The sequence below is a fragment of the Simochromis diagramma genome, unplaced genomic scaffold, assembly GCF_900408965.1.
Source record: "Simochromis diagramma unplaced genomic scaffold, fSimDia1.1 OVJJ01000802.1, whole genome shotgun sequence".
NCBI lineage: Eukaryota > Metazoa > Chordata > Actinopteri > Cichliformes > Cichlidae > Simochromis > Simochromis diagramma.
The window spans coordinates 19,757,167-19,771,877 of record NW_024387492.1 but is presented as its reverse complement, the minus strand read 5'-3'; the positions used below and the strand labels follow the sequence as shown (position 1 = coordinate 19,771,877).

At 39.7% G+C, this 14,711-nt stretch overlaps 1 protein-coding gene across 2 annotated transcripts in view; it reads left to right on the top strand.

The window, feature by feature from the left end:
- Positions 1–14,711, top strand: part of igf2r (insulin-like growth factor 2 receptor) — a 47,635-nt gene that overhangs the window by 3,987 nt on the left and 28,937 nt on the right. For both annotated transcript variants that reach the window (XM_040018471.1, XM_040018470.1), the window contains exons 3-8: positions 8,381–8,499; positions 11,515–11,613; positions 12,085–12,217; positions 13,456–13,567; positions 13,945–14,053; positions 14,235–14,394. In XM_040018471.1, the coding sequence (XP_039874405.1) occupies positions 8,381–8,499; positions 11,515–11,613; positions 12,085–12,217; positions 13,456–13,567; positions 13,945–14,053; positions 14,235–14,394 (732 nt within the window). The remainder of the gene's footprint in view (positions 1–8,380; positions 8,500–11,514; positions 11,614–12,084; positions 12,218–13,455; positions 13,568–13,944; positions 14,054–14,234; positions 14,395–14,711) is intronic.

Here is a 14,711-nt window from a genome sequence, read left to right as displayed (position 1 = left end):
TTAAAAAACTTGTCCTCATACAAATTATTTGCTAACTACAGCTTGCCTATATAGGTAGCCTGTTAATGTGTTTATGATTTATTATTATTTATTGTCGGTGTCATTGTAATGTTGATGCCAGCTGTTCCCAAATGTGAGACTGCAGTGGCTCATTTCAAAGTCTGAAAACTTGCTGTGGCCTACCTAAACATTTAGTCACTAAACAATCGTTACAGAAACTTCACTGATTCCCTTCGATCCTCTAAAGATTTAATGGTTTCCTTCACTTTACTTCTAGCCTCAGCACTGTGCCATTTCACTGCTAATGAAAGATGTAAGAAAAGTTCAGGAACAAAAAATAGTTGAAAGTGGAGAAATTATTATAATTATTCCTTTTTTCATTCTGCTTCAATTTTAAATGTCAACATTTCATGTTAATTAAACTTGAATGTTAAAGGTAGTTATGAAAGTCTACTTATTGCTAATAATGTCTCATGATCCATCTGCAGTACAGTCAAAGCCTGCACTTTGTAAGAATATACGAGTCTGTTTAAAAAATTGGATAAAAGAGGGACACGAGAGGATGCTATCAAACAGAGCAACGCCAAAGGTTAAATACTGTTTACATATTAAAATGCCAGAATGAAACCCTCCTTTCACATAGTGTCGTTTGCTCATCTGTGACATTTAACTTCCATAAACTGAAACTACAATAGTTCATCACGCTGTGAAGCGAATAAATTAATGCATAAACAGGCAGCTACAGCATATTCTGCATGGCGTTGTCTCTATTGTCGCAGGAGCACTGATGGAGAAAGTTAATTTCAGATTTATTTTTATTTTTTGAAGACCACCCCCCCCCCTCATGAAATCACAACACGCTTGAATATACTTTGGATTTTCCTTTCAATCATTTTTTTTCCCTACAAGATGTCACAAAACGGTTTATAAATGCTCTTTAAAATGTGCAGTATTGTGTTTGAATATATTCAAATCACGTATAATAATTACTTTTCTGTTGATCGTGTCAAAGTATTAAAAAAGAAAAAAAAAGGCTCATAATTACATAATTTTGAGTATAAATTTTTAATACTTTTGGAAGAGAGACCCTATTTGGTTTAGAAGGTGCATATATTATTGCACTTTCCTGTTTCGTAGGATGACAAGTGAGAACATTAGTACTGTTTTTCTTTGGGAAAATTTCAGTGTTGTTGCTGACAGCAGGGGTTACAGTGCTAATTGTCTTTCAGAGCTTCATCAGAGATCCCGTCTCTGTGCTGATTGGTCTGCTGATGCTGCCGTTGCTGTGTGTCAGCAACATCCACAAACAGCATCTGTCTTTAAAGGCCTCTTGTGTCTCAGTGTCTTTATTCATTGTCGCCAAAATTGTTTGAGGGGTCCATCGTCTTTCTGCAATTCAGCCGAGCGAGTGGCTCTCAAACTTTTTCTGTCATGGTTTGTTTTTGGAAACAAAGAAAACGCTTTGTCTCAGGACCTGCAAAATTAATTAAGTTAAATAGAACTGGTGTAATCAAATGAAGACATCAAATCTATAAACTAGTCAAATAAGAATTACTTTGGAATTAATCTGATGATTGATGGCTTTATTAACCAAAAGTGCCTGTCAGGTCTTTTAAATGTGGTTCTTTGTTGGTTCTTCTAACCATTTAAAAAGTGACGTTGGGCTCTCAGAACTTGTAAGGTGATAAATCAAAACAAAAAGAAGTGTTATGAAAACTATTAGATCCCATAAACTAGACATTTAGCAGAACAACACCTCTTTTTAGCTAAAAATGTTTTTAGTCTTTTAAAATGCCAGAATTTGACTTTCTTTTTTCCAATTATTTGATAATGAACTGAATATGTTTGTTTGGAGTAGTTCTTGGCCAAAATAAAACACTTCACCAGAGTAAATCATGAGCCACTAGAATTCATCACAGACCTTATCGACCATCAGAATCAGAATCGTGTTTATTGGCCAAGTATATGTGCAGACACATACAGGGAATTTGGTTCCGGTAGATGGTGGCTCTCAAGCACAGCAATGTAAATCACACACACACACACACACACACACACACACACACACACACACACACACACACACACACACACACACACACACACACGTGTCTATATATACACATTACACATACATACACAAAGCTATGTAAACCAACTATAAATAACGAATCTAAACTTATATACATAAAATACAGAAATGAATGAGGTGGAATGAATACTACAAAATGTACATAAGGTGCAGTTGCAGTCTGGCAGTGGGAGCAGTGTGACAGGTCAACTGTTAAGAAGGGAGATGGCGAGGGGAAAGAAACTGTTCCTGTGTCGGGTGGTCCTGGTCTGCAGGCTTCTGTACCGTCTGCCAGAGGGCAGCAGATCAAAAAGTCTGTGTGCAGGGTGTGAGGGGTCTGCGATGATTTTCCCTGCCCGTTTCCTGGTTCTTGAGAGGTACAGATCCTGGATGGAGGGCAGGGGGGTGCCGATGATCCTTTCTGCTGCCCGTACAGTCCGCTGCAGTCTGCTCCTGTCCTGTTTAGTGGCTGCTCCATACCAGACTGTGATGGAGGAGCACAGGACAGACTCAATGACCGCAGTGTAGAACTGGATCAGCAGCTCCTGTGGAAGACTGTACTTCCCCAGTTGTCTCAGGAAGTACATCCTCTGCTGGGTCTTTTTGAGGATGGAGTTGATGTTGGTCTCCCACTTCAGGTCCTGGGAGATGGTTGTACCCAGGAACTTGAAGGTAGGGATGGGTACCGGTGTCCGGTGCCATGATGGCACCGGTTCTGACATAAACGGTAGTAACCAGACCGAAAAGCAGCGCACATTTCGGTGCTTTATTTCGGTGCTTTTTTTTCCTGAGCTGTGATACACTTCTAGCCAATCATTTTACGTTTCCGAGGATAGTAGGCGGGGCCAGGTACGTACGTTCTGTTAGAGCAGAGCTACAGATTAAAAATGTCCAAGGCGAAGCGGTCAAAAGTCTGGCTGTACTTCACAGCAAAATATGCAAACTCAGCAGCCTGCAACAAGTGCTTTAAGCTGATACTGTGATACTGTCAAAGGAGGTAACACCAAGAATCCGATTAAACAGCTGGCGACGCATAGCGTTTTTTTTAAAAGCCCAGAAATGCGCCGTATTTGATAGCTTGCTGCGAGACCTCACACCGTGCACGTCGGGTGGGTTGCCAGTTATCGGACCCGGAGCAACATCCCCCAAAAACCCGGAGAATAGAGTCCTGGCCCCTAGCCCTGTCAGTGTAGCAGAAATGATGACGGATGATGATGGCAGCAGCAGCCATTCTTCTCTGCATGAGTAGCTTCATGTTGTTCGTGTGTAATTTACGTTGAGTAGGCTAACCACGTTATTACATTAATGCATGTAAGGTGAACTAGCAAACATCATCATAGCTACATGCGGCTGTCTTCTTGTTTGATGGCAGATACTCCCTTCACCCTGGCCAAAAAGGCTAAAATGACCAAAGAAAAAGTGGGAAACAGTTAAACATGAGAGGTTTTGGACAAAGTTTGTGTTTTTTCCATTGTTTAAGCACTGCTTCCAGCCAAGAGTGATGCCATATATGCCACATAGCTGCAGAAAAGGCACACATTGTTATCTTTTTACAAAAAAAAAACCCAGCTGAACATGAGAGGTTTTTGGACCAATTTTGTGTTCTCCATTCTTTAAGCACCGGTTCGAGCACCGTTTAAGCACCGGCACCGTTTCAAAAGTACCGATTTGGCACCGGTATCGGATAAAACCTAAACGATACCCATCCCTACTTGAAGGTCTTCACAGTTGACACAGGGCTGTCTGATATGGTGAGGGGGAGCAGAGTTGAGGGATGTCTCCTGAAGTCCACTGTCATCTCTACAGTCTTAAGAGTGTTCAGCTCCAGATTGTGCTGACTGCACCAGAGTACCAGCCGCTCAACTTCCTGCCGGTATGCAGACTCATCACCATCTTGAATGAGGCCAATGACAGTGGTGTCATCTGCAAACTTTAGGAGTTTGACAGCCGAGTTATTGGAGGTGCAGTCGTTAGTGTAGAGGGAGAACAGTAGTGGTGAGAGGACACATCCTTGAGGGGCACCAATACTGAGGGACCGGGTTTCAGAGGTGATCTCCCCCAGCCTCACTTGTTGCTTTCTGTCTGTCAGGAAGCTGGTGATCCACTGACAGGTAGCTGGTGACACGCTGAGCTGGGAGAGTTTGGAGGAAAGAAGTTCAGGCACAATGGTGTTAAAAGCCGAACTAAAGTCCACAAACAGGACCCTGGCATAAGTTCCCGGGCGGTCAAGGTGTTGCAGGATGTAATGCAGCCCCATGTTCACTGCATCATCCACTGACCTGTTTGCCCGGTAGGCAAACTGCAGAGGGTCCAGCTGGTGGCCTGTAATGTCTTTCAGATGGGCTAACACCAGTCGTTCGAAGGATTTCATGACCACAGACGTCAAGGCGACAGGTCTGTAGTCATTCAGTCCTGTGATGGTGGGTTTCTTGGGAACAGGGATGATGGTGGAGCGTTTGAAGCAGGAGGGAACTTCACACAGCTCCAGGGATCTGTTGAAGATGCGAGTAAAGATTGTCTGTGTTATGCTCTGGTCTGCTTTGCTTTTCTGTTCTACTCCACTCCGTTACTGGTATTTTCCTGTTTACAGAACAAGTCTATTGTTCCTTTTACAGTCCAAGAAGTATTCCTTCTGTCCTTCTGTTGAGAGGGTACTCCTTCTTCCTTCTTAGAATTGATTCCAAAGTCAAGCTCAAGGAGTTGAATTTGTTTTGTTTTCTGGCCCAACACATCAGCTATTTTGATTCAAGATGATAACGATGATGTGAGATGAAACAATTTATCTTAAAAATTGTGAAGTTGTAGAAAAAGTGAAGATCTCAAAATCTAATATGATACAAAAGCTTGACTCTAAAATGAATGTAAATATTACAGGGTGAGGTGGTAACGATTTCCTGTATCTGTGACTAAGATTTTGGAGAAAGTGTTCAGTTGTATGGTCATTAAGTGGTGTTGAGGACCATCTGGACCCATTTATTATCCTCATCCATTCACACAGCCACAGTTGTTGGGATGAGCTTTGCATCAGCTGACAGAGGAATCCAAACGGTGTGTTGATTCAAACAGCAGCAGCAGCAGCAATGACAAATTCCCTCAGCGAGTCACATGGATGCATTTCTTCAGCTTCGGTATTCAGGCCACAAATGTTTCTTTGCAGTAACATATCCAGGATGGCACCACGTTTCAATCACAGCTAGTGCAGTCTTGCCACATTCCTTCTTACCGCTCAGATTAATGTCCCAGTCCACCGGAGAAGCCCTGAAGCCATGTTTCGTTACACTGTATGAGTGTGGCATTGCCTCTTTGCAATGCTCAACAAAAGGCATCAAACTGGACTCACGGTGCTGTTTAAGGCTTAATAAGCACCCTGAGAGATGCCTCATATTCCCCATGATGAACACTGAAACTTGTCTAGCATCGAAACCCCGTCATTGGCTGAGTAGCTCTTCGGGGAATAGTAAAGAGACTTCATTGCCAAGAACATGAGGAAAAAATTAGCATAAGCATACTCATAATACTCAACTTTATATGACTTACAAAACAAAGGATTTCCATTTCACCTTTGTATAAAAAACAATAAGCAGTTAATTTTAACTTCATCAGGAAGTAAAGTTATAAAAAAAGCAACGGGAGCTGCTGCCGCAGGCTGTAACTCAGCAGATATGTGAAAGTAAATCTCAGACAAGACGTGTTTTGTCTTAATATCCTCACTTCATGTTTGACGAGTGTCACTTCTTTCCTTCTTAAAAATCCTCTAATTGATGAGAGAATTGAGATGGCATAAACAGCAGTTTTTGCCATCTCAATGAATCTTGCAAACAGGCGTGAATGCTCTCTTTCTTCTTTATTGTTCCCACATCAATCAGATTCATTCAGCTTTGGTTGTGCTCCACATTTTTTTTTCTCTCCCTGTGAGTGCAAACAGCCCAAAGCATTGGGCCGTCTGGGAGGAGGAATGCCCAACTGTTTAGAAACCACTAATAAAAGGGTTTGTTTGGACCAGGTGACCAATGTGCTGCTTCCATTATCGTTCATTAACAGACACGTTCGTGCTGCATTTGCACCTTTAATAAAGGGTTAATTAACACATGGTATTTAAAACCAGTTCTTTTCACTGAAATATTTAAATGAGATATTTATTTAATAAATCGCATCTTTATAGCCACTGTCGCTGATATGATGACATAAGCTCGCAGTGATTGTTTGAGGATTTTTCTCAACCTCAGTTATATCCCTGCCTTTGATTTTTATCTGAGACCTTTCTGGCTGCCAGACAGATTTATTTCAGTCCCACAACAACAACTTATCCTGCAGCTTGAGGTCATGACCTTCCTCTGGTGACAAAGTGGTGTATGGTACTGCTCGTCTGACTCCTGAGTGCATCTGTGGCCTGCATTTCCAGCTTATTTCATTAGATTGTCTTCATTAAGCTTTAGTTATTTTTCTTATGAGGAAGCGCCCACGTGTAAAGTGAAAAAAGACAAGCATGGACAACATGAAGTGCTGATCAGCTGAGCTGAAGTTTAGTCACATCAGCTGATTTATCACATGACCCGGGAACACATCATCAGGCATTCACGCTCACTAACACAGACATGACTCAGGCTTCCTCTCCCCCTCCTTCTCTCTTGTGCTGTTTACTGCCTGCTCGAGCCTTTGTCCATGCTGTCTGGTTGACTGTGCTCAGAAACCACACACTGTTCTCTCACACACTTTGACATTCTCGTCTCCTGTACTTCCTGAAATCAAAATCTTTGGAGCAATGAACGCTTCCTCCACTCTATAAGAGGAAAGTAGCTCTTAGGCTGATCCTAGGGTTTCACTGTCTTTTACTGTTGTGTTTGGAAGGCTTTCAGCTTCTATGTGTTCAATGTCATCTAAAAGACTGCCAAGAGAAATTTCCTGATACTTTGCAGAGAGGTAGACCGTGGACAAATAATAATACAAATAAATAAATAAATAAATAAATAAATCTGTTTATTACAGTAAACTACAAGGAGAAAGCATTGCTAATTTTGTTGCTTTTCAAAATATGTGAACATTAATTTTCTTACAGCCAGCTTCTAAGCAGCATCTGAGCTCATCTAATCAAATTATGTAGATACATTTCTGTTAAATCCATACATGCTGCATACTGAATTTCATTGCTTCTTATCTATGTTGTGCCAGCTGCTAAAGAACAACAGATAACCACTGTAACTGAATATCACAGGCAGGGACGTGAGCCGTGTTTCAGCCAAGTTCAGTAGTTTGAAGACCTGCAGTAGCTGTCAGCGTTAGTAGGTCACATGGTTGTTTAGTTACACTCCTTTATTGTGTTCTCGTGATAGTTGTCTTATCAGAGCGTTCAGAGATCACGCTTCAATATGTCGCATTTAATGAAAACCTGTAAACCAGCTAAACTAAATCAATAAAAAAAGTGTAAAACAACTAATTAAACCAGAGGAAGTAAAGGAAACAGAAGTCCCGGAAGGCAAAAATGAGGAACAATAAGCATTATATCTTGATTGTTTTATTTTAGTAATCGATGGAAGCTACAAGTGTTGCTAAATTTCAAAATTAGATTGATTGCCCTAAACTCAAATGATCAATTAAACACACACAGATCATCACTGAGGTCTTTGGTTGTTTGATCCAGATTCTTTTTTTGAAGCTACACAGCATTTTTCAGCTTGTAACATTTTATTATCTTAGCTTTTCGTCTGCCTGACTTGCGGTGAGTTTATTTAACAGGCTGAGTCTTAAATCAAGTCAAATTCTTAACATGCACAAGACTTCCCACTGCTGCCAGTTTTCTGTTTTGTAGTGCTTTGAAATGATTAATGACAGTGTACAGACACCAGGGTCAAAATGTTAAGGTACAGAGCCGTCTGGTGATTTGGAAATGCGATGCAGAGTTTACATTGACCTGCTGGGTCAGTGGATGTTGGAGGGCAACAACATTATTCTGCCAAACTGTCTCAGTGACTGTTTGGGATGAATGGCCTGAGAACGAGAGCCTGTGTATGTATGTTTGTTGTACCAACTGAACAATCTTTGTCATACCTTTTATTAGATAAATGTTTTCGTGCTGGCAAGCTCAGTGATCTTTATGGGATCGGTCCACATCAAGTTAAATGAATTTGCATTGATCTAAAGGAAAGCTACCATTTCTGATGTTAAAATGAATCACCACTCAGACTTAAAGGCTTCTCTGACCTGTTGTTATATTATGTAATTTAGGGTTTAATGAGTTTCAGTCATTTAACTCTTTACATGCATGTTATTATTTTGTAATGACTGTTTTCTTTGTCTTTGCCAAATGTACAGGTGACCTTTCGCTGCAGAAGCTCTCTGACACTGTGCTGGATTTCAACAGCACGCAAACTTGTCCTGGAAGCAACAACAAGATTCAGACCAGCATCAGCTTCCAGTGTGGGAAAACCATGGTAAGACTGACAATCAGTAAAATATACCAAATATTCTTAGATGGATGATTACCTGTTGTTCAATAGCTGCATTAATGGGAATGCACAGAAAATATCAAACTAACTGTTTGATGTTCTGTATGAATTTCCTTTGTCCACTAACACCTGGTGTGTGCTGACGTGTTGTGCAGCAGCTGTATCTCAGTCTCTGCAATCGTTCAGCCACTGATGTGCTGCAGTAACATTAGATGTAAACTTTTGACATAGTTTAGTCACATTGTGTGTTATATACATGGGTCAGAATGGAAGCATAGCATAGTAGAGAGGTTCTGAATAATAAATCTTACTTGCATCATGAATCATGGTGTCCACCAATTAGCATGTGAACTACTATTTTGAAGCCTTGGCTTCATCTTTATAGACACCTCTTTTCTTTTTTCATCTCTCGCTCTCTTTTTAACCTTTATGAACGATGAAGGGAGAAAGCAGAGCTCCCTGTGTAAGGAAAGCTACATGCAACCATGCATTGCTAATCACACTGCCACCTTGGTACATGCTCCTTTTTTTAGGAGAGAGAATTCACCATATTTGGACAAGTTGAGTGTTAAGTTTTAGCTATAACACTAGCTTGGTGTGCAGAGTTTATCCATACACTTCCATACACAATGCTGATTAGTGCATGGAAATAACATACAAGTAAGCTAAATACATGGATGGATGGATCAAAAGACATTCTGTGTTGGCATTCTGTTGTTGCTCTTTTAATCCAAACATCATTAGTAAAACATAACATTAATCTTTAATAGCTGTGTGATGCATAGGAAGGTGGCAAGTGGAAATGATCTGTCCAGACTCTGTATTTGAATCAGGTTTTACACATGTCATTTTCAGCTCATATGTTCAAGGGCTTTCAGCAGGGGAGTCTGTGGAGTTAGCACTTGACATTGACATCATTATTTAGCCCCCAAAGGTTGCTGCTGTGCAGAGTGATTGCACAAATGATGGGTAATCCATTAGAGGAGGTAGGACATTTGTGATATTGTGATATTTGATTTTACGTAATTGTTCCTAAAGGCAGATTTTGTCAGTTGACACAGAGAGAGGGAAACATGTTTTGGAAGATTATCTGTATTTTACAAACAGTGCAGCTCACCTATTCAAACAGACTTTAGAAATATGTTAAGTTTATAACAGGAAGACAAGTACAATCCACAAATGAATTTGAGGTTAATTACCTTATTTATTCTAAAATTAAGATGCACAGAAGGTCAAGTTTATTGCGTGTTATTGCTGACACTTTCGATGTCTTTTGGATACAAAGTATTAAACATCCTGTTTTTCAACACAGGAAGTTAAATGGCGCTCTGTTGTTTCATCAGGTATTTGTGTCTGTGTGGAGAAATGTGCAAAAGACAAAAAACTAAAACACTAAGTTAATTTATTGAAAGTGAAACAAACATTTGGAAGTCGCTTTTGCTAAAACCAAACGTAACAACTCTAAGATGATGATTGTTGGATTCCTGTCGCTGATTGTCAGTGAATCTGTGACTGGAAATGATGTAGAATAATGACAGATACCTCATAGTGTGATCCTGCTCGCTGCGTTGTGTGTATCTGTGGTTTTGATGGGGTGGGTGGTGGGTTGAAGTATCATTTCCTGTCGAGAAACAAAGAGGAGTTTTCTGTTTCAGAGTGTACGACGGGGAGAAATAAAAGTGGCTTCCACAATTTTTAGGGCAAATCACTAAATGCTGAAAAGAAGAAGTGATGACAGAAAAATGCAGATTATAGTAGACGTTATCTTAACAGAACTGTGCCTTGTTTCAGACATGTTGCAAAAGAGTTTTAAAAAACCGAGCGCTTTAACATATGGCATTATCTTTAAACATGTTATTCCTATATTTACTTTGTTGTTGTAGTTTACCCCTCCTTTTTAAGTCAGGTCTAAATGGTAATGTTATAGATGTTATAGTTAAATCCTCTATCTCTATTTTTATCAGTACATTTAGGAAAATAAATAAAGGTTATTGGGCTAGAAGTTAATCCTTGATGTGTTTATTATTAATCACTTTTGGAATTTTCTAGCAAACAAATTGTTCCTATTTCCCTTTACTGTCATATGCCCAATATAAATATATGTCTTTAAGTTTTTAAGTTTTTAATTTTACCTCTTTTATTAATACTTTTTTTATTGTTATTTATTGCTGTCTGAACAGGTCTCTCCTGTAAATGAAAAGCTGAGTCTCAATGGGATTACCTGTTTAATAAAGGTTAAGGTTGCAATGTTCAGCATTGGCTTGAGGATCAGTGAAATGGAGTGACGTCTTGTGAAGCATTCAGAGATGTCCTTTCAGTCCACTAAAAAGGACTGTGCTAGAGTAGCACTGCACGATTCACAGCTCAAAATAATCCTGGTTCATCCAATACTTAGTTCACACCCGTTAATTCATCCATTGTCTCCAACAATTTTAACTCTTTACCTTTCTTTGAACCAACCAAACAGTGCCTGTGTGGGGGTATCAGCTCGCCTAAGGTGGCCCTATTAAGAATATCTGCACTGATCTTTTATGTCGTCATTTGAAATTTTAAGCATTTGTAATATTAGAATACACAATTATGACAGTAAAGTAAAAGGGATTAATGGGAGAAAATGTTGTTGTTTTTGACTCTGTAAAACAGCAGCTAAAATGTGGAGAATACCTGGAATTTAAAAAACAATGCTGCTGTCAAAGAGTTTTTGAGAAACTCTGAATGAAGCACTGAACCATCAGCGAATCCAGAAGCAGCAGCAGGCTGTGGTTGTGTTTGTTTGAGGCTCAACACTTACTTAGAAGTTCCTCCCCACAATATAACTACAACAAAGGTTAATACTCTGTATTTCTCTGTGATAATGGAAACAATGACACATTCAGCATCTTAAATGCTTAAATCTTTGATGTCATGGACGATGATGTGCCGTATACTTTAGCATGCATTCATCACCTGTGTCAACATGAAACTACCTTTCTTACTCATGTTCCTGTCTTTGTTCTGCAGGGGACTCCAGAGTTTGTGACAGTGTCTCAGTGCGTGCATTACTTTGAGTGGAAGACCTACACTGCCTGCAAGAAAGACAAATTCAAGCCACATAAAGAGGTGCGGTGGAGCATCTGATGGGGTTGCTGACTCATTCAACAGACTTTTACATTTAAAAGAAAGAAGGAATGAAATCTTCACTGTGATTAAACACAATGAGCTGAAGAGGAAATGGAAAGCTGTATAACCATATTCCATCACTGCGAAGATGTTTACAGCATTTATCTGTGCAGAAAATGGGTCACATTTTGTGACAGTGATCCTGTTAATGTGGAAACATTTGAAAAAATGTGTGAAATAAATTTGTTCAGGAAAATGTTAAAAGCAACAAAATAAACCAAAGAGTATGATATATCCATGATTACAGTTACTAAGTTGTGTATTATCAGATAGCTATAAACGCACACACGTGCAAAGTTTGTGGTAACACAACAGTAAAACTGTTGAGGGGGGGCTTTTTTGTGAATGCAGCATAAAGTGGTGCACGAATACATCTGTATTGTAGAGTTAATCCAGCTCTTCTTTGCCCAGGTGCCCTGCTACGTGTTTGACTCTGATGGGAGGAAGCATGACCTCAGTCCTCTGATAAAACTGAAAGATGGCTATCTAGTGGACGACGGCGAAGACAGCATAGACTTCTACATCAACATCTGCCGCAGTCTCAGTGAGTACTTGAAGGAAAGGAAGTGATTGGATTCTGTAATAATGAGGGTTTTTTGTTTTGAGGAACACTACATTGACAAAGTGTGCACAGAGCAGAAAGGGAGCCTGTTTAAGGGCCCTTCTTCTTTGTTTTCATGTATTCCCTAAATCTAGGTCCATTCCTTGAAGGTCTATAGATGGTCATTACTATAATGTGGCACAATAAAATATTGCATAGCATCGCCACATTGTATGTTAAACAAAGCAATTACTGGAAAGCAATAGAAATAGAAGCAATAGTGGTGCTTTTGCAAATTAAAATTTTCAATTTAAATGTAAAATAAAAAAAAACCAAGGTGTTAAAATTAAATATATAATTACTTGTAGTTTTTCATGTTTCTGTCATTTCATTTACATGGATTCCAGATTCCACTATTTACATGGTTTTAGCTCTGTGTTTGGCTTTGAGGGCTTGAAAAGAAGGCAGCTGGACAAAACTTCTGGTGTTAATAAGATGTTTTTTGTTTTTTTTTTTCTCTCATTAAGAGCCCGGTTCAGTTCTAAGACGACTGATGGAGACTGCCGGGTATTTAACCACTAATGGGGGAGGGCTGTCCCCTTGATTGTCTTGAAGGTGGTTAACCCACTATAAGTTGTCAAATAAGCTAAGGTGTGCAAAGGCATAGGTGATTATTCTCACTGGGGCCAGAGTTCTATAGAAGAGATGATTCTAAGTCTCTCACTGTTGAATTTAAAAACTGACATTGACAGAATTGACAGTGCTAAACAGGCCAATCACAATACATCCTACTGAGTGGTTGCTTGGGTTCTGTTGTGTAAAAGTTGCAGCACTGCTCACTGTATTGCGTAGCACACACTGTGTTGCCACTGTTTTTACGTTTATGCTGTTTGGTGCGGAGCAGATGGTGTAAAATACTCTTGAGGCTTTTTTTCTTTTTTCCCACTGAGATCAAGCTGTTTGCTTCAGTCAAAAAACAAAACACTAACACATTGGTGAGGGTGAACCAAAGAATTGTGTTCACCAAATGACACCAGTAGTGATGTGGAAAAAATGTTGCTCGGAGGAACACCAAGCTCATTGCTGTTTAACACCCGTTAAGCAGCTGTAAACAAAGGGGCAGGGACTTGTGACTGTTGTTTACATGCTGTCCTGCATATCGTCATCACACCGAATTAGTTTTCTAACAAGAAGAAATTTAAGAATCTTTAAATCTCATGTTCTCCTCAATCGTCTCTCAGACCTACCAGACAAAGGCTGTACAGAGGGCTCTGCAGCCTGCCTCGTCACCCATGATGGCTCATACAACATGGGTTTTCCTACCCAGCAGCTAGAGCTAATGACTGATGACAGGTACTTTCTTCATGTTTGTTTACTTCCTGTTCAGTGTAAAAGTTATGACAGTGAAGTTTGCAGGTATGGCTCTCCTGAAGCTTGTTTTTGGAGCTGTCTTCTAAGTCTGGTGCTTCAGGTTTAGAGTTGAAACTTGAAGTTAAATTGTAATCTTGGCGCTAAGAGGCAGTATATGCAGGAATAAAAGATTATCAGAAGGTCAAGAATGTGCAGATGTGCTATAGTCATGTTTTTAAATATATGTATGTGTTGACATAACCTTTGGTAAGTTTGAACACAGGTTAAGTCAGCACCGACTGGTTATATGAAAAAATAAACATGAAAAGAAGACCTTTTCTTAGTAGTTATTCATACTTCTTGCACTTTTTCCTCTCCAGCTTGAGTTTACAGTATTCTTTAAGTGACGACTCGAATCCTCCAGCAATCTGTGGATCAAACAAACCAGCAGTCAGCATCACCTTCAGATGCCCATCAAGCAGGCATTTGGTAGGTTACGCTGCAGTCTTCATGATGAATTGTTTGTTTCACTGCTTAAAATGTATTCATACTCATTGTTATCATTGTTATTATTGTTGTTGTTTTTTTGGGGGTGTTTTGTTTTTGGTTTTTTGCACAGCTAGCAGAATGAACCTTAACCCCTAACGTTACTTAATTTTCACATTCACAGGGCAGCACTCCTACGATGATAGCTAAGCCAAACTGCCATTACGAGGTGGAGTGGGTCACTGAATACGCTTGTCACAGAGACTATCTGGAGAGCCATACCTGCAAACTGACCAGCGAACAGCATGACATCTCCATAGACCTAACTCCTCTCACTTTAGCCTGTAAGTTTTTGTTCCTCTAAAACATCTTAAACAGCTTAAACAACCTTTTATAAGTTATTCCTTATAGTTGTATGAAGAATGAAATGTCAATGGGGGAACTATTAAAATCAAATGCAAATAAAAATAAAGTGGTAGTAAACCACACTCAGCTGATGTCACGTTAACATGACGAGTTATTAGCTTTACAAATGCTGCCATGTGACAAATACATCCTTGTTCCTCAAACTGGTTTCTACAATTAGAAAAATAAGGTTGTAACTATCAAAGGGCTGCTAGTAAAAACAAAACTGTCAGTTGCCTTAAGGCAGCTGTTGTTT